The following is a 20,493-nucleotide window of genomic DNA, read 5'->3' as shown; positions in this document are numbered from 1 at the left end:
GAAAATTAAATTCTTGAAAGCTGTGCTTACCATCTTCTATTTGTCTACAGTCTCAGCCTTTTATGTTGCCTGTAGTTTTAAAAGGACAAACACCCACCTGCTGTCCCGCGGTATTCGCCAATCGTGAGTTTAAACTTCTGTTTGACCGGCGCGATCTTGAAGTTGTCATATATAGCGTAGACCCTCTCTGAGCCCAGGCCCAAGTCAAACCTCAACTCATACTGAGTAGGAGTGTTGGTGAGCTCGTATATCTTATCAAGACCTGGGGAAACGCACAGAAAGAGAACGTGAAGAAGATGTACTCCAGTGCTGCAGAAACGCCCCGGCAAAATATTAGTGCTCACCGATCCAGAACTCGTCTGTCAGGTTGCCAAAACCTGCTATGTACTGCCTCCAGCGCTTCATAAAGTCCAGCTTGCCATTGAAACGGCGCTGAAGCATCTGGAATCAGCAAGATTTTCACAGACAGATGTTACACGAACGTTTCAAACTATTTGCTTTGGGTTGTTGATCACAATGCCCACAACAAATATCCCAGTGGTAATAACTGTCAATCTACAATCTTGTGAGAATTTGCATTGTACATAAAGCTGAAAAAAAAAATCAAAATTTGTGTCTTTATGGCCAAGCCAACCTCCAAAACAACTGCATCAGTTTCCCATAATGCAACCTAATTTTCAGACTTTAGCAAGGTCACTCCACTGGAACTAAATATTACACAGCTGTTTTCACAGGTTGTCACTGATGAGCAAATTGATCTTCATCTGCACATTTGGTCAAATGTCCTTTTAGTATTTACTGGTGTGAGTTCTGCCCATGTAATAAACATTCAGCAGAGATGATCAAAAATTCATACCAGCCAGCCGCCTCCATCTGTGTCCATGTCACAGTAAACCTCTATTGGTTTGGACTGATCATTGTTGATGTAGACGGTGAAGATGCCGCTCTTCTTGTTGCCGTTCTTCATGATCTGAACACAGTCCATGGGGAAAGGATACAGGACTCCAACTAGGGAAGGATACTGATGTTGTTAATGCTGACGAGATATGTTATAGCACAGGTTAACAGGATGTGAACATGTGACGAATATATCAGACACACTCACTTCACATGCTAACAAGATAACATAAGAACAGAGTAATGCTCAGAGAAACGCTCGGTACAGACCTGTTTTAAAGATGGTCTCTACCATCTTGCTCCTCTTGCTGCCTCTGTAGGCAATGATGGTCACAATGTACCTCTTCCCCATCGCCAGACTGGACACAGCGAAGCTGCTCTCACTGGCTCCAAACTGCTTTTCAACAGTCTGATCAAAACGTGAAACACTTAAATTAAACTCACTTAATGCTCTTCGTGATATCATGTCACATAGGGAAAAAAAACGTTCCAGTTGTAAAAAGTCTAATCTTGTGATATTACTGATGCTGTATTAAAACTGGGACACCTTATCTTAACATATAACCACACACAACCAGTGTCAATGTGTAACATGAATGCACTTTTATAGCATCTCACATCTGCTACTTAATTAATGCTTTACACTGTGAACATTTGTACACTCCCTGGCATTTCCTTGCACTTCCACTTTCAATCTTTACAATTCCCTTGCTATTTAATATATGTAATCTGTATATTTAATCTTGCTTCTTATATATTCCTATGTTTATTGCACCAAACATCAACATATAATCCTGGTATGTAGGTTACGTCTCACATATTTGTTCTATTTGTGGCCACTAGAGGTCAGTATTCTACAAAACGTAGCATGCCCCTTTAGCCTCAGCCTTTTTTCAACCAGTGAAAACAGCTATCTTAATGCTATTTGAAAGATTAGAAAAGGAGAAGACCCTTTCCACGGGCTGTGCTTTTCACCCAGTGCAGAGTAAGAGGATTTGTGCATCCCCCTACGCTTTTCCACATTCAACATTGCGCCCCTCACCTATTTTCTCAGTGTAAGAGTACTTTGAGAAGCACAAATAAAACACTGAACCTTTTAGTAGATGATCAAAGCATATGATATTTGGGGAGAGAAAATGCTAAACGTCATGGCTCAGTACCTCCCTGTTGCCGTCTTCATCTCTGTAGGTGAGGATGTAACCCTCAATGTCAGCCAGAGGAGGAATCCAAGACAAAGAGGCAGAGTCCGTCGTCACATCTGTAGCCTTCAGGTCCTTAGGAGAATCAATGTCTGTAGGTATAAGTGTAGATCAGAGTGGATTACAGCACAAGAACATTTATTTATTCGTGATTGCTTAAAAAATAATTTCTGGTTTGGGTAAGTAAAGGATTTATGTGCTGCTTTTCTGTGAGTGCATTCACTAAAGCTGGAGAAAAATACAGGAATAACCCCAAAGAAGAATACGGGCCATTAAATCAAATGTTGTTTTTGATCATTTGTATTTTATTTGTGTTTTAGTTTAACCTTTCTCATATTTATTCATCGCTCTACATTTCCTTCATGAACCTCAAATGTTGGCGGTAAGAATAATGCGTTTGACATTTCAGATTGCCAGCCTCTCTCCACCTGAAGCACAGCACCGTAAAATGTCTACCATCGACCTGCACAGTTCCAGTTTGCCTTTTGGAGATAAACTGGCAGCCGTCCTCTACATTATTTAAATGCTTCGAAGCCCTGACCTGAGACGGATTCTGAGATAATTCGTCTGACACGAAGATGCCTGTTTGAACAGCGGGAACCTTCGACCTCCCGTGGCTCAAGAAATTAGGGGAAGGGCGCAAAATAGACCAAAGTACTCTTCTGTTTTTATTTAGAATTCATCCAATTGTCAGTTTAAGCCACCGCTTTGGTAGAAGGGCAAAACAGTGTGAGGAGTGACACATTCAGTAGCACCACTGGGATCATTAGTGCAAATAAATGTCTGTGAAACTGTGTGATGTTGGTTTGCAAGAGATTTAACTGACATATTAATGGAGCCTGTTACTGGCTCCAATAAAGTCATAAATGTAATAACACAAGCTTTTTATATATCCCAGACGATATATTCTGACACGAAAACTTTCCTGTTTGAACCAGGCTGGCCTGTAGCCGCTGACCGTTTCTGATGAGTTACGACCAGAACTGTTTATATTCCAAAACTGACTAATTGAAAAGTATCCAGCGTTCACTTAGAGCTCCCAGGAGATTTTATAGGTCATCTGGCTCACACAAAGATAGCCCTGTGTTAACCTATCTACCATGTGCTCCTGCTTTTTACCCCATATGAGACCTAACCTGTGACCTAACCTGTGACCTGCCCTGGCCTGCGTGAAGCATTTCCTGGAAGAGGTAGTTCAGAATAAACAAATCAAAGTTCATATTTGCACCCGGGTCGTAGATCCAAAAGCATCAGATACATTCTATAACAACCAGTACTGAGACTCCTTTGAAGAATACAGATTGTGACAGTTTACCAAACACTCCTGTACATAAGTTCGGAGTTTCAGTTAAGTTGTTAGAACAAGCTCTGCCTCTTGAACAATTTACTCAGGTGCATTTTCTTAGATGTGCAACCTCTGACCCATGTGACTACACAGATACATGGTATTTTCATCTACAACAACATTAAAGCAGGAATCCCCAGTCTAATTCAACGCCTTTTATCACCGTTAATTCATCATCTCTCTTTATCTGAAAGGTTGCGGCTTTCTTGCATTTGCACAGAACACTGCTCCATGAAGCGATCTCTGCCTCTCTACAACAAATATCACCCCAAACTATGACCTCAAGTAGCAGACCCTGCCAGATTCTTATCTTTTGTTATCTTCTGTCACAGACATCTCCTTATTAAGAGCAATAAAGGAGTAGCCTTTCCAAACTTGTCTGTGTAACACCTGGGACCTAATACAAAAAGTCTCACAGCTTTGATACTCATTGACCCTGGACAGTATTTTGGTAACTGGTAAGAAAGGTATGTGAAAACCTCACAGAAACTGGCAGCAGTTTTTGTTACTTTAGATATGTCACCCATTTAAGCAGGTCTTTATCTGCTTTGCTTAAGATAGTGGATATCACCCAGTTTGATGTGTTTCATCTTCTCTTTATATACAGTAGATTATTTCAGAATTAGCTCATATATAAATTGGTTAGTTTTGGAGAGCCTATATACTATATTTTTCCAAAATAAATCAGAGGTCTTGGCTGCCACAAAATGTTCAGTTAGGTGTTAAATTATGAAGGGCACTTTCAAGAGAAACGCAGGCTACAGTATCACCAAAAGACAAATCTGCCTTTTCATATTGTATTAACCTGTCTCAGCTTCGGTTGAAGTCTTCCTGCTGCCTTTGCTCCCCTTGACGGCCCAGATGTAGACAGTGTAGAGAACTCCAGGCCTCAGGCTAGTCAACGTGTAAGAGGTCCTGTCAGACCCAACTGGGATTTCCTCACTAGAGCCCTCAGAGGAGCTATAGGTTAGGATGTAGCCATCAATTTCTGCCTGGACCGGATCCCATGACACGCTGAAGCTGGACTCTGTTTCCTCTCGGGCTAAGAGGTTAGCAGGAGCATCCAGTTCTAGAGGAAGAGGTTAGTAGAAGCGTTTTAACATACTACCCATGCAAACTACAAGATGTGCTGTTTCGTCTCTCGCTAACAGTTGAAATGGAACAAGACAGCTTAAATTTGCTGCGAGGATTAGTACCATGGCTGGAGTAAATGTAGGAAAAAATGTGATTACATAAACACACTGCAACTTACATTAAATCAAATGTAACCAGATGGTTCATTTGTGCCTCATTCACAGCCTTGATTTAGACGATGTAAAATACATGACGAGTCAGGCAGTTCACCAGCCTCAAAAGGGGTCTCTGTACTTGTGTTTTTATGACATCTGTGATTATATCCAATAATTTCTCTTTCTCTCTGACGACACGCTGAAGATGGTGTCTGTTTCATGAGCCAAAAGACTTTGTAAGAACATCCAGTTGGTGCGAGCAAGAGTTGAGACATCCTGCATGAATCCAGGCCAACAGGCCCAGACGGATATTGATGATGTGGAACACACCAATAGAAAAAAACAGTGGCCATCTGAATGTGAATCGTCTTGGGTAGAAAGAGTCTGAGCTCATGCACAGGGTTGAGAGGTACTGACTAAATATTGTGAGGCTCAACTTCGGAATCAGTATTTATTTTGGAACCAGACTCACCGACTGAATATGTTATTAATCATATTCAAGATTCGACCGTCGAGTTTGCAGAGTGGACGTACTCCGGCGCTTGCACAGTTGGAGATTCGCATTAGAAGTGCATCTGGATGCTGCGGGCAGAATTCATTGCTCACCATATTTTGCTGAACCTGCTTAAAATGCCTTGTTTCTCCGCGTAGAATAATCTCACCACTCAACTCTATTATGCAGCATTATGCAGGTGCAGGGCGCTGTGTTTTGAAGATGAAGAGTGGTTGTTGTTGTGGCTACCGCAGAACTGCTGATGTACCACTGAAAAAGGCTGTAAAACTGAGTAAGGAGTCCTTCTGGACATCTCCCGGGCTTCCATCATTCTTCTCTGTCACGAGCTGCGGAGTTAACGTGACAGCTGCCCAGAGGATCCTGGGATTTTACACACAAGTTAGACCGCAGAGAAACTAATGTTGCTCTTCACAGAACTTGACGGCTAACCTCAGTCTGAATGAAAGAATGAAATGTCCATTTATCCGAGAGGAACCACAAAAGAAGCAGCTCCTCTGCCAGTGTGGCAAACTGAAGCAAGAGTATTGGTCACTTGGAAATAATGACCTGAAACCCGAGGACCTCGTTACTCTACAGGCATGACTGACGGAGAGGTTTGCAGGGTTGTCCCAGGACATGCTGGAGGGATTGCACCTCTGAGCTGGCATGGGGCAGCTCCGGAAGAGTAGGAGCAAGTTATAGGGGGAAAAGATACCTTTGCTCCCCATGACCCAAAGAAGAAGTTGGCAAATGGTTGGATGAACTGAAGTAGAAACGCATTTGATATCCGCTTTGAATAAATAAGAATTCTGATGGGTTTACCATGCGAGACGCTTTTTTTTTTTTCTCTCTCTTTTGGGGTTTACGAGACAGTTGCCTTGTTGTCTAGTCAAAACAACATGCATATACAGTAAGCTACCGGGCGCTTAAACATGAAAATTGGTGTAACAAGAACTGATGTTTGACACCTGTCTCAGCTTCAGTCGAGATCTTCCTGCTGGCTTTGGATCCCTTGGTGGCCAAAATGTAGACAGTGTAGAGGACACCGGGCCTCAGACCGGTCAGCCTATAAGAAGTGCTGCCAGGCCCCACTGAGATTTCCTCGCTAGAGCCTTCAGAGGAGGTGTAGGTTAGGATGTAGCCATCAATTTCGGCCTGGACCGGATCCCATGACACGGTGAAGCTGGACTCGGTTTCATCTCTGGCTAAGAGGTTAGCAGGAGCGTCCAGTTCTAGAGGAAGACGTTAGCGGAGGGTATTAAAATGCAAACCACAAAAAAAAAAAAGCAAAAGACAATCAACAGATGGATGAAACATTAAAGGAAAAATCTGGAGATATCAACTAATGTGTTAGACAGCAGGCTCCAAGGCCAAATGAGTGAATGGAATATTTGCTCATTTCATTGGTTCTAGAGACAATTAATATTTTCCAAAGGAGAACTGCAGCTGTTCTGTTAACTTTGGTGGCTAAACAGCTTAGTAAGACACATTTCATCCTCTAGTGTGTCACCCATCTATATAGCATTATATTCAATGGAAATATACTCTCACTTGCCAAATCATTAGGTACACTAGTGAAAACAAATGCATTCAAAACAAATGCTGAATACCATAACCTTCATGAATGTATTGGCTTTCAATAGTGTACCTAATGAACTAGCATGTGAGTGTATAAACATACTGCAATGTCAAACACAGGAAAAAGGGTTTCCTTCACGTCTGACATTAGCAGTTCATATAATTTAGTGCTTTGGGTTTGAACAGAAAGTTGTGGATCTGAGACCTGTCTCAGCTTGTGTTGGGACCTTCCTGCTGGCTTTGCTCCCCTTGACGGCCCAGAGGTAGACAGTGTAGAGGACCCCAGGCCTCAGACCAGTCAGCATGTATGAAGTACTGTCAGACCCGATTGGGATTTCCTCGCTTGAGCCCTCAGAAGAGCTATAGGTAAGGATGTAGCCATCAATTTCTGCCTGAGTGGGATCCCAGTACACCCAGATGTGGGACTCTGTCTCATCCTGTGCCACGACGTTAGTAGGAGCATCCAGCTCTGCGTGGGGAGTTGCAGTTAGTAGACACTACTTAAAGACATCACTACATCTGGTGCAAACATAACAGAAACTACACGCAGTGTGTATTTGCACCTGCATCCAATGTGCAAGAGGTTACAAACACTGGAGAAGATGTCAAACTTGGATTGGACTGGGTGGAGAGGCTTAATGATTCTTTAGTTGGTGCTTTTTTCTGTTGAAAGTATTTCACTAGTAGCCTAAAAGACCATATTAAACTTTAAAGACAGTTTTTCATTTCAATCAAAGTTTGACATCTCTATGAGTAACTATATTAATAAACACATGCAGACTATACATCTACAAAAGAAAGCCGTCACTGACACAAAAATCTGAACCATTTTCATACATCCATACCATGTGATGTGTCACTCTGTTTCTTTTCCTCATACCAATAGAAAGAATTAACCTTCAGGTCAAAACTGATTCTGTTTTACTATATTTAAAACTATTAAAACAAAATATACAGTCATCAATATATAAATATAGTATATATTATACTGGCTTGGTAAATTTGTTTTGTTTTTTGTTTTTTTGCAATCTTCTGAAAATGAAAGACATATTGGTTATTAATTTTGCCAACCAATGAAATTAAATTAAACAAGACACACACAGCTGTTTTCTAGTGAATATCATGTGATTCAGTGGCCAAGTGAACACGTCCATCAGGGTAATATATTGACTTTAACATAAATTTTAACAGTACCCTGAAGAATATCAATAATCAAGTTCTCAAATCAACCTGTGCTAGGTGTTAAGAAAGATGAGAAAACACATTTAGTTCATAGATACAGGAGCCAGTATCTGCATTTTTAAGGTATTGTGTGAACTATTTGGAATGATTTTTCTCTGCATGTGTAGTTACTGCCTTTATATTTCAGTGCGCATGACTTTGCTTCTGGAGAAGTCATGCTGGAAGGGGAACAAGGAATAAGTTTTAATTTAATTCATCTAGGACCATACAAATCTCCTTTGGACTTTGTTCGGATCTCATAATGAGTGACTGTAAAAACCTCCAGGGTACATTCTGCAGTAACTCACACACCTAAGTGGTCTCCTTGTCTCATTTAAAAAGTTCCCATTATTTTCTCTTCCCTCCTTGTCATTTTTTTTTTTTTTTTTTTTTAATTTGTCTCCTGCTGTTTGATGTATGAGTGAGGTTATTGGAGCAAACAAGTCTGCAACTCTCGTCAGAGGGAACCAGGAAATATCTGAAATCTGAATTAGGACAAATTTTTTTTAAACTTGTATATATAAATAGAAGAAAGGGACACATGGTATATTCAGCAACCACATCAGTTCAAAGCAATAGATGGAAGCAATGGAAAGATGTTGCCTGGCGGACAGAGGTGCAATTCTGAAAACTAAAAGTGTAACAAATCAATGACTAAATGTTAGTTGCAGGGTCCTGTGCGAACACATCAACATCTGCTGTTCTCACATTGGGTTCACGACCATGTTGAACATTTATACTGTTGGTATTTAAAAGACGCTTTAGTGTGAGAAGTATCTCTTCCCTTACAGTCCTTGAAGTTTTTGATCCTCATGCTCAACCGAATTTCTGCAGCTATTTGGAGAAATGCCAGTCAGCACTCAAAACCGTTCTTCTGCTGACTTTCCTCCGAGACATAAATGCAAGCAGACGGCAGCAGCTGCTAACCTTCACGACGGCCAGATTAAGAGACAGCAGAATACAAGAGAAAGAAAAAGAATAGCTGTCTCTTTTGACCGAGCAAAATTGTCTGTCCTCAAACTTCTTAGGTACACTCAGCCCCAGGCTGAACTGCATCGCCTTTAAATGAGGTTTTCCTGGCTAATTATGCTAAATGGACGTTTTTCAGCGAGAGATCAAATTTCCGTCTTGGCAGTTGGCTAAGTGTGAAATGTCATCGCTCATTCATTTTACTTGCGGCCCCCACAATACGACAAGAACATTGTTCAGAAAAACAACCGGCAGAAGGACATGTTTGGTGGATTGCACATAAGGACTCTTTGATGTAAGAATGTCTTGTGCAAAATAACTTATGAAACACCCTCTCTTCACAGGCTGCCCATTTCAAAGAAAGCAAAGAAATGCTGTGCTTTCAAATACTTGTCTGAAAATCACAGATCACTATGCAACCAGTAAGAAATTGTACAGAGGATCAAAGCAAGTGTGCAATGCAGGTGCACCACCACGTTCTAAAGGAAGGTTTATCTTTTGTGTCTTACCTTCAGTTGACTTTTTAAACCTAGCGCCCACCATTTACCTTAATGCTCGGTGAAGCTCTTCAAAAATGGACGAACACATGATCAGCTCCCGTAATGAGCCAGGGTGCCATTCAAAGTTTACCTGTTTCAGCTTCTGTTGAAGTCTTGCTGCTCACTCGGTCTCCCCTGAAGGCCCAGATGTAGACAGTGTGGAGAACTCCAGGCTTCAAGCCAATCAGCTTGTATGAGGTGCTGTCACGGCCTACGGGGATGTCTGAACTGGATCCCTCAGCAGTAGTGTAGCTCAGCATGTAGCCCTCTATTTCAGCCTGGACCTGATCCCAGGAGACTGTCGCGGTGTCCTCTGTTTCTTCAATGGTGACAAGGTTTGTCGGAGCATCAATGTCTGGAGGAAGAAAAGAAAGATAAAAAGACTCAAACGGAGAACTGAAAAAAAAAAAGTTCTTTCACTGATTTTAGCTTGAAGCACAAACCAGATGCCCCCAGGGTTTTAGAAAATAGAAAGCAGGAGCAATATCACTGTTTTACTTGCAGTATCACCATGAAAACTGTTTCCTACTGGCATGTATAGACCAAACTAATCCTTATAATTAAATGAAACAATTTTGCCCATCAGTGTCTAGTGCACAGTTACAAAATGCTTCATGTGATCTTCCACTTCTTATGGTTTTAGGTTTACATCCACACGACTTCCACCTTTCGCTAGTTATTGGGAGCTATAATGGTTATTCACCTATTTGAACATGACTAATGTTGCGTTTGTACTTCACACGTGTCCTGACCTCAAATCTAATTTTAACTTCCTATAATGCTAACTTATTGTGTAAAAAGGATTCTTGGGCTTCTGCTAGTTTGGACCCTCTGTACGTGCATTTATGCTGCACATTCAAGAGTTTCAATCAAACGAAGAAGCAGTTGCATGGGTCATGAGTAGCACGGTACAAGAATAGTAAATGTTGTGTGTACAGCAGGTAATTCAAGGCTCTTCCTCACGATTAAAACTTTTAATATGTGTCTGAGTGAAATGAGCGAATGCACAAAAAGCAGGATCCTCAAAAGCAGCGGCAGGTAAGGAAATGAAAATGTGTTTACAGCCGTCCTGAGTGGTCACATTAAAAGGCAGCAGTGACAGAGACTGGAGAAATTCAGTGTTGTTTACATGTGGGGGTGTGAGAGAGTATTTCCGGGCACGTTCAGAGTGTCGCTCTTCTTCTTGTACATGCACGATGATTGAAAAAGTTGGACAGGAAATAAAAATTGGAAGCTTGATTGCCAGCTCAAGCTGAAGTGAGCATGAAATTCAGAACCAGAATCTGTTATTCCTTGGCCTTCAACCCAGCATGAGACCTCGTTCTTTTAGCGGTTTTATTGTTTTTAATCGTTTGTATCATGTTCCTATCATCTTACCTATGCACAGCACTTGGTTTCGGCTGTGGTTGTTTTTAAAGTGCTCTATAAATAAAGTTGAGCTGAGTTGAGTTGTTACAAAAGTTGTGACAGTCCCTGCAATTCTGACAAAGGAAATGTGTGGAGGGGAGGCGGTATCTCAAGCTGTTTGACCATTTGACAAGCTGTTCTCATTTGGTGCACCGGTCCCTTCAGACTAAGCCGTATAAATATTCTGCGGCAGCGTTTGTCAAGAAGGAACAATAGAGCACTTTGAGGAAATGTCAGCGGCTGTCATTTCTAGTCAGCGCAATGTATTGGGGAGACATTCACGCCACATGTTTTTCTCCCACGTACTGTTGACATTAGTTCACGCAAGGTTGTTAATGCGGTTTGTTTTGTACGGACGCCAACGATGACAATACACCGAAGGAGAATTTGTACTCTGGCTCGGCTGGAGAGCTCTGTTAAGCTCTTCAAAACAACATCACCAGCGCACGAACCGGCCCAGGCTCCTGTCCTGTTCATTGAACTCCACAGCACGCAGCAACTGCGGAGGGAAGAGGACACAGAAGCAAAACAGAAAGCAGCCTCTGTTTGTAAAGTCAGCGGGCTTGAGGAATCACAGGAGACATATGGGAGACGCAGTCGGAGCAGTTGGTGGTATTACGCGTGTGGATGGGAGCCTGTCGCGGTGATCACGGCGGAAGTGGAGAGAGACAGCAAACAAAGAGAGGAAGACAGGAAAATAAAAGGGAACCTCGAGGAGTGAGAGAGACACAGAGGAAGTGAAGGGAAATGTAAAAGCAATCATCATTTAGGATGATTCCTCTCTGGCGGCGGCTCAGTCGAGGTCAGTCTTGTGTCAGTGTGCAGTCTGCATCGGCAAAACTGATGGATGATGCATCCATGAGAAGAAAGGAACTATGCAACTGTCTAACTCTTTGTCTCTCCGCTTTTCTCCCTCTGTCACTTTCCTGTCCTTGTGGCTGCACAGCCTGACAGTCTGTCATGAGCTATACCACAGAAGGAATTTATAATAGCTCCATTTTATCAGAGTCGAGTGTTTCCTGCGAATCCTTAAGTATGAGAGGTCGTTCAGGAGTTTGAGTACCTTAAGTGAGCAACACTCAGGCAGCTCAGTCGTATAGAAACACATTCACGTAGACACACATTGGCAGGGATGTGACTGAAACAACATGTAGTCATCCATCAAAACCTGCACTGACATCGCTTTAAATAATACGGAAAATTGCAAAAGAGTCAAATCAGTAGAAGTTTGTTTCTTTTTTTTGCCCCCATGCTGAACGTTCTCATACAGGCTGTGAACATTTAGACTGTGCTTACAACTACTAACTATTATTACAACAGAGCTCAGTGAGCATGACCCAAAGTAGCACAAAAAACTCATTAAAAATGTTGAAATATTTATAACAAGTGCTGTTTGCGCGGCCCCTCTGGGGAAGCTGAACCCTGCCTTCTGTCTCATTGCAAACTCTGAGTTTGTGACGAAACAGAAAGCGCCGTCGACAGATGTTTTCTCATTGAAATGAAAATAATAAAAGCGGGGTTTGAACTGATTCACAACAGCAAAACAACCAAAAAGAAAAGCCAGTTAACAGTGTGACAAACTGCTGCGTTGAACAAAGCTTGTACTCAATTATGTACGCCTTGTTCTCCTTTAGAACACATGTTTCCTTCTCCTCTCTTTGGTGTTTTTTGTTCCCCTCTGAGCGAAGAAGTGCGGTTCATTTTGCTCTTATAGGCGGCATAGCTGCTGCCTTGACTCTCTGACACATTCTATATGTTATTAGATTTTTTTTTTCTTTCCTTTTCCTTGCGAGCCTCCATTTGCTCCGAACTTACAGTGCATGATGGATCCAGTTACCCCAGACGTTCTAGCTCACTAGCTGTGCAGCGTCAGTGGCTATCGGGCTACAAGCTGTGGCTTTGGCCATTTGGAAAACAGCTTATCCATTATGGGTGGCATGTTCCGCAGAAGCATTGACCACAAGGCAAACAGTAACACGCTGCCTTTCATCATTTGCAGCCTCACAGCTATACGGCCTTACTGTACAATGAAAGCAGTACAATATATCTGCAGATGGAGTCAATAGGGTGCCATTCTTTTAGAGGCTATAATATGTCAGGTATGACATATGTTTAGTTGTGGGGTCCCTTGGCTACCAAAGACTTTTTTATGCTTGTCCAAGAATCTATATGTACGGGAAGGAGCCCATAATTCTTTGTGACATAACTGACATACATATATTGCGACATCCAGACCTAACATATGATATGAAGGACATGAAATCCCCATTGTTGTCACTATAAATCATCCTCTCATCATTCATACACAGTACATACCGTACATCTCTAAATGATGAAAATCTGTAAACTTATAAACAAATACTGCAGGGTAAGTGATAAACGTACAAAAAGTAATTTAGTTCACGTCCAAATTTATACAATTAAACACAAGAACAATATTCATTTACTTTGATATATTAAGATTAATAGTGCAATGTAAGCAAGAGAGGAAAAAAAGGGCTGCTAAACCGCGCTTGATTAATAGTGCGAACAGTATAACCTTTCCAAAATGTTAACACACTCACAAACAGAACTTCTCGCATTAATATGCATATTCGCATGCTTAAAACAGCTGCTGTGCCACACTAATGTAATCAAACAGGTGCAGGGCAGATAAACAGCTTTACTTTTCATGAATCTGTTTTGAATCCTCGCTACTTTTACACATCTTCAACATTTTTCCGACACGCAATTTAAACGGTGATCCCGAGAAAACCTCTGACGGACGCGTCTGAGCAGACAGGTTACTCCCACCGGAGGACATGAGGCGCTACAGCGTATCCAGATAACATGAAGACTCAAGATTCAACCCTTTTACCTAAGCCAAGCCATCTGCTTTCGGTTATGTTGGCCTCAGTGGTGACTTTATTGAATCTGAATCAGCAGTAGCAGCCGTGGTATGCTGTGTTTACATACGCCTTATAATCTTTTGGCAGGTCGGTGACCGTGAGACGCCTGCTCCAAATTGAGCTTCCTTTTGTCCGGGCATTTTCCTAAATGTTTTCTGTCGTTGGATCATTTCAGACCTTGAAGCTGATGGCAAGGAATGAACACTGTACGGCCACCTACGGGAACACTCTGTGCATATTCTGCAAGACGACCATAATTCCAAAACACCGCAAGCTGGGAGACTATGATTTATAGGGTCACACAGGGTGTCCAACTGTGCAGTAAATATTAAATATAGCTTTTGGAACTGCCATGGCCACCTTGCAAAAACATAAAAAAATAAAAAATAAAATAAAACTTTCTAAATAATGAACCTAGCTCTTTGCTTTAGGTCTGAAAAATGAAGCACACACCAAGTGCCAAAAGCTGCAGTTCTGTTATTACAGAAATAATTAAGTTTACAGCCTGGTACAAACAACCTTTTCGGTCCCTATAGCTAATTTCCCCATTCGGGACATCTGTATGGGGGTGAACTGATCTTTATAACTGTTTATTGTATCAAGGGTTAAAGTTACGTGGATGGTTTGAGTGACAGGTAGGTGGCCTAGGCTTCAACTCCACGCACACTACACCTCTTTGACAATTTTTGATCTAGTTTGGAGTTAAGTGGAGCCAGGCACTGCCAAGATGGTGACGGCCGAACTTTGTGCTTCAAAATCACCCTTCAGGAATCATACGGGTTCGTGCATCTTTACATACAGTCAATGGTGAGGGGAAAATATGAAGAAACTGAACAAAATAACATTAACAAAGAACCAACTGTGAAAGGGAATGAGAGGGAATATAAGGCAGATGGTAATAATTACGAGCTACTGAGGACAAAGCTTAGTTTTATATCACAAAGCTACATAATGTCACTAAAACTGACACGATTCATTAATTTTATATCGGGCTTTATTCTTGCTGTTACTTTCCCACAGATATATTGAGCCCTTACTGTCTTTATCGTCATTTTTACACTTACTGTTGTATTTTTCATTATTTGCTTTGTGCACGGTACTTTCCATATTTCCTCCTCGTGGTCGAAGGCATGTGACTCTGCCACGCCGTGCCAGTCATCATGAAACCAACACATCCTCTCTTGCAAACAGTGCTGACGACTATCCTCTTCAATCACCTCTAAACCCTTTCGTGCTACACCTAAAATGAGGGATTGTAGCTACTGGAGTGGAGACAAGCCACTGTCTGTCTGGTGTAGATTAGCCAATTCAACCAGTTCACACACACGCACATACACACACACACACACACACACGCGTACAATTACGGCTCAAGTGCATTGCACGCTCGCACAGAAAGAAAAAAAAAAGATTAGCAGAGGCCCCTGAGTATCTGACTGGCTTCAAAAGAAGAGGTGAGTCTTGATAATGCATGTACCTCACTGACTAAAAACCATTAAATCGGCTGCCTCGGTGTCTGAAAAACCATCAACCTGGAGGCCGCTTTTTAAGCTCTGAAAGAGTGAAGGTGAAGGAGGAAAAAGATGGGATGGGGAATAAGAATAAGAGAATAATGGCAGTAACTGAAAACCTTTTGTGTCACTGCGGACCATTTGTCAGTCTCTTAAATAATTACTTCATAGCAGCCCAACGGTTGAGAACGTTGTTGAAGTCTCAGAATGAATTCCTCCTCACGTACTAAAACCGGTCCGAATCACGGTTAACCAAAATGCTCGCATCCAACATTACCAGATGGACTCTGTAAATCACTGACCTTCTCACCTCAACCATCAGGGAGCAACTTACAGTCGTTACACTATTCATATCATGTTTCCTCTGGGTGACCATACTCGCCATGGCCATTACAAATCGTCTAGATTATTAGGTTGTAAATTCCAGCCCTCTGTCATTAACCCACAATCGTGCCTCTTGCTGGTCGTACCCATTATGCTATTATCATTGGCTGTGTGTGGATGGTAATAGCAGGTTGTATAGTGTGGCACGTCAGTATTGAATATAACAGATTGTGTGTTTTTCCTATTAGGCTGTGACCACCGGTGAATTATAGGTGCAATGACAAGAGCTAAGAGCTGTCTCTGATGCTGCACCCAATTCAAAACTAAGTGGAATGTGGTTATCCTCGCTGTTTCTTTAATGTGTTTCACTTCCACAAGTGGCTGATCTATCATTTTAAGTGTCATCCACAGCCAGACACCGCCAGCGGTAGCACAAACGCAGCCTCGACGCAATTAACGTCAGGCAGCAGTCAGTTTCAGGAAGATTGGGCCTCATTTTGTGCTTACCAATAATGAGACGCAATCGCGTCGGGTTAAACGACATGTGAACGGTGATGTGTTGACACTGACCTGTGGCTCCAGTGACAGAAGAAGGTTGTCCCTCAGTGTTTCCTTTGATGGCTTGCACTGAGATCTGGTACTCTGTTCCTGGATACAGACCTGTGGAAAGACACATTTTTTTTCCTCAACTCTGAGCTTCAGTCTGCACTATAACGCTCAAAACAAGTGAAGGATTATATAAAATGATTAAAAGGCAATCTACTTCCATCAGATTATGTCTTACCTTTCTCAAATTCCTTTCCTGTAAGGTCTTAGAGTAACAGTATTAGACCCACTGTTCTGCACTACTTGGGCATTATGTGCATTTAAAGTTGCAGTCTTGAATATTTATTTAGATTTCATTTAAATAACTGTCCATTAGGTCACTATTTACTGCTGAATGAGGCAACACAATGAATTGCTCACTGATAAAATTGGATTTCTGTGGCAACATTTGCAGGAAAAAAAGAAATGCTGTATTAAGTTATTGCAAATGTAGCCTCTATAAATAGACATCTGGATCTGAATGCAGAACGCTAAATCACAGACGGACAGCAGTGGGCAGGTTCGCTGCTAACACATACTGAACACTTGCTATCTTCGGCGTCAGACTGTGAGCATTTAACTGGCAAAACACGAGTTGACTTTTATTATGAAGCAGTCGCAGGAAATGAAATGTGTTTTGTCAGTGAGCACAGCACTTACATTATTATGCTAAACGCATCTACAAAACAAGACGACAGACAGTTTTGTCATCCACTTTTGTCAGTTTGAAAGATTGCAGGGAGTAATGGAACAATAAGCAGCATCCATGGTGAGCAGTTAGATGAAGATGAGGAAGCACACCCCTAACGTCTCGGCAAGGGAACAAACGTCTTTGCCCTGCTGCTCACAGATTTACTGTACGCTGTGTGCAAGCATAAAATCAGATCACAGTTGCTCAGAGAATGATGGAAAAAAGGCCAATTATTGTCTTACTCTGAATTTAATGTACCGTCTTTTTTAATGTAATGATCTGCGGCATAAACAGAAAGGATATTCCAGTTTCTGTTTTCCATGCATCTGCATTACATTCCTTTATTTTATGCAGTTCTAAATTATACATTATGATAGTTTCATGCAAATGCTTGGGTGCATGTGTTTACATGAGCGTGTATATTTAATATGTGCTCGTGTGTGTCTATATACTGTATGTGAGTAAGATTCATTCACTTTCTGAAGTACAGCATTAAGCCTGGAGGGTCTTAAAGTCAACTGAGTTGCATGATCTAATGTTAGGATGGTAAACTAAAACACACTCCAGTTAGTGTAGGACAAGCTATGCTGAAAGTGGTCAAACACTTTAGGTTACTATATAGGTCCAACAATTCCAGAAATGTTCACAGGCCCTTATGTGCAAACTCGCCTTCCCTCTGTTAAAATACTTACCCACAATAGTGTGCCTGGTGCGTGCCTCTTGGCTCCTCTGTACGTTCAGCTCCTCCTCCTGTCCTGTAGGGTCAGTGTGTGTGAGCCTGAAGTAGTCCAGCTCAGCTTGTGGGTTCTTCCAGTCCACCTGGATAGAGACCTCTGTCTGGCCGAGAACTCGGATATCATCAATAGTCGAGACATCTGGGAAGAATGCAATGTTTGGTGGAGACATGAAGTTCATATTAGAAGGCCTGCATTGAATCTTGTGTAATCAAAAGCATCTGCCTTGCTCCGCTCGTACATGTCCTCGAGATAGGAGATGACTTCTCTTGCAACTTGAAATGTGACATTCCTGGGGTAGGGGCCAAGCAGAAAGGTCCCCTTTGGCCATCAAGGAAATATCATATTTGCATATATTATTTTTTTTATTGTATTTGCCCTAACTGATTTATGCTGAACAAACATGTATATCAGCATAAAGCCAGGAAGTGCGTGTTGTTTTTAATTATGACTCATTATCATGTCTGGATACAGAGACAAAGTGTATGACAGGAAATGATCGTGCTGAGTGATTGCCAGAACTGGATGAAAAACAACCAGAGTAAAAACAAATGTCACATGATAAAAAGTTAGAGGAAAAGCTGTCAGTGATTGTGAGAGGACATCACTCTTTGTCAGTGCAGTGCAGTTAAATCATTTTCAGGCTATGCGTACCATTAGCAATTGGCGTAAATCAAAATGTTTTCATCTACTTTAACTAATCACAGGCTTAATGGACAACCTGGCACTTACATTAAACTGAGACCTTTCTGTTATTTTTGATTTCAGTGTTTGAAATCTTTGAAGACTGCACTGAGACTGAACGAAACTGTACATGTAAAGCAGATTGTGGTGGACTTCTTGGCAACGTGGCTCACCGAATATCATTCAGACAGGTGACAACAGCTAAGTCACTGTCAAGACCAGGATGTTTACCACCACTATGCAGACTATGCATTGCATCATTCTCTATTTCTATGAATGCTGGCAGTATTTTTATTGGAGGTGAAAAATACTGGTGGTTAGCACTGATGCCTCACAGCGAGAAGGTCCCGGGTTCGAATCCATGGGCCGACTGGGTCTTTTCTGTGTGGAGTTTGCATGTTCTCCCTGTGTCTGGGTGGGTTCTCTCCGGGTACTCTAGCTTCCTCCCACTATCCAAAGACATGCTGGTTAGGTTAACTGGTGATTCTAAATTGGCCGTAGGTGTGAATGTGAGTGTGAATGGTTGTCTGTCTCTCTGTGTTAGCCCTGCGACGGACTGGCGACCTGTCCAGGGTGTACCCCGCCTCTCGCCCGATGACAGACCCCGCGACCCTTCACAGGACAAGCGGTTACAGAAGATGAATGAATGAATGAATGTTGTTCACTGTTGGCCTTTTTTTTTTTTTTTAAGATTTGTCCTCTTATCTGGTTATTTCTTGCAAGGCCACATGAAAGTTGCATGATGTTGTTTGTAATTAATAATCAGTGGTACATAAATGCTTGAGGTGAAGGAATTCGTGTTTAAATTGTATTTCAGTACTCTTTCAAGCACTGCACCACAGTCTCATCTCTATAGACGAATGTAATCCAAGTGAAGATGAGAGACATGATTTTTATTTTTTTTTCACGAAAACATGAAACATATACAACTTCATACAGACAGAGACCATCTGACAACACTGAATATTCTCACAGCCAGGAGGGACGCCTTGAATGTGCAGCACATTATGAAAAAAAGACACAACAGAACCATCAAACGAAACAAACGTTACCAAATGAAAAGCTTTCATTTCTTTATTTAAGCCAGCTATTTCGGGGTTTTTTTCCAAGGGAACAAACATTCACCGTCTTTTGAAGCGTATCGTGCTTGAAGTTGAAAATGAAAACTATGCGACCGGTCAAATGTGTGCTCCTTTGCTGTGTTCCCCTCACACAACCATGAGCCAGATGATGGCGTGGTTTCTTATGCCCCCATGGGGATGCTGTGCTCTGGGAGGCTTTCCGTGGCACACTAGGCTAACCGCACACGTTAAAGTCAGACACAGTCTCTCCCACTTTCTCGACGTCCCGCTCGCCCCAGTCGGTTCCGTGAAATAATCTGTTTCTCTGCACATCTGTCTCCTACCACATCTGTGAGAAAGTTCAGTTTATATTAAACACATCCGCGGAGCCATTTCCTTGTAATTACCTTAAGATTTAGTGGCTAACAAAACCAGTGCTTAATAAAACACTTAGTAATGACAGGCTTCAGCTTGTTTGTTGCTCTTTAAAGTAACATTTCTGCCAAAGAAGTAGACAAAAGAATAAAATAAATTAATTGAAATCTGCTCCTCCTACAAAAGTAATAAGTGGAACATGCTCTCCATTCATTCATGAACACACACCTCAAACAAGGTGACTTTCAATTTTGTCCGTGGCACCTCCTTCCGCTAAACACTTAAGAGCTTTACTTTTAAGTGCTTTCATGCTTCATCCCACGCATACTTCTCTTTAACCTCAAATGTGTCTGTTTAAGCCAGAGAAAATCCGACGAAATCCCTCAGACCTGACCTGCAGGCCCCACCTAGCCCCACAGCCACACGTAATAGGTCACATCTGCTTTTACTCTGAACCTCGGATTCTTTAAAAAAAGCACCCAGCCCAGTTCTCACCAGTAAAGGACTTATTTTGAGGAAGAAGAAAAAAAAATCATTCTTATCTGTGCTCACCTGTGGTGGCTTCAAGCTTGTCTGCTTCACTCTGGATTTGTTTGATGACGGCGTATACTTGGACAATGTAGGTAACCCCAGGGCTCAGTCCAGTGATGAGATAGGAGTTCTCTGTGTTGGGAATCTGAACCTAGAAAGCCAAAGTCCAAAGGAAGGAGTTGATATAATATGGTTCTATGGTGATACGACCAAAATTAATAATAATAAAAAA

General features: G+C 41.8%; 1 protein-coding gene across 1 annotated transcript in view; it reads right to left on the bottom strand.

Annotated features, from left to right (window-relative positions):
• Positions 1–20,493, bottom strand: part of tnn (tenascin N) — a 35,755-nt gene that overhangs the window by 3,519 nt on the left and 11,743 nt on the right. The window contains exons 6-17 of the mRNA XM_084546045.1: positions 20,283–20,412; positions 17,569–17,751; positions 16,171–16,260; positions 9,562–9,825; positions 6,947–7,210; positions 6,132–6,395; positions 4,247–4,510; positions 2,058–2,188; positions 1,168–1,306; positions 857–1,008; positions 345–441; positions 98–262 (exon numbers count right to left, since the gene is read on the bottom strand). Of these exons, the coding sequence (XP_084402171.1) occupies positions 98–262; positions 345–441; positions 857–1,008; positions 1,168–1,306; positions 2,058–2,188; positions 4,247–4,510; positions 6,132–6,395; positions 6,947–7,210; positions 9,562–9,825; positions 16,171–16,260; positions 17,569–17,751; positions 20,283–20,412 (2,143 nt within the window). The remainder of the gene's footprint in view (positions 1–97; positions 263–344; positions 442–856; positions 1,009–1,167; positions 1,307–2,057; positions 2,189–4,246; positions 4,511–6,131; positions 6,396–6,946; positions 7,211–9,561; positions 9,826–16,170; positions 16,261–17,568; positions 17,752–20,282; positions 20,413–20,493) is intronic.

The sequence above is a fragment of the Chelon labrosus genome (assembly GCF_963514085.1).
Source record: "Chelon labrosus genome assembly, chromosome: 6".
Classification (NCBI taxonomy): Eukaryota; Metazoa; Chordata; class Actinopteri; order Mugiliformes; family Mugilidae; genus Chelon; species Chelon labrosus.
Note: the sequence above shows the minus strand (reverse complement) of the source record. Positions and strands in the feature narration are given on the sequence as shown.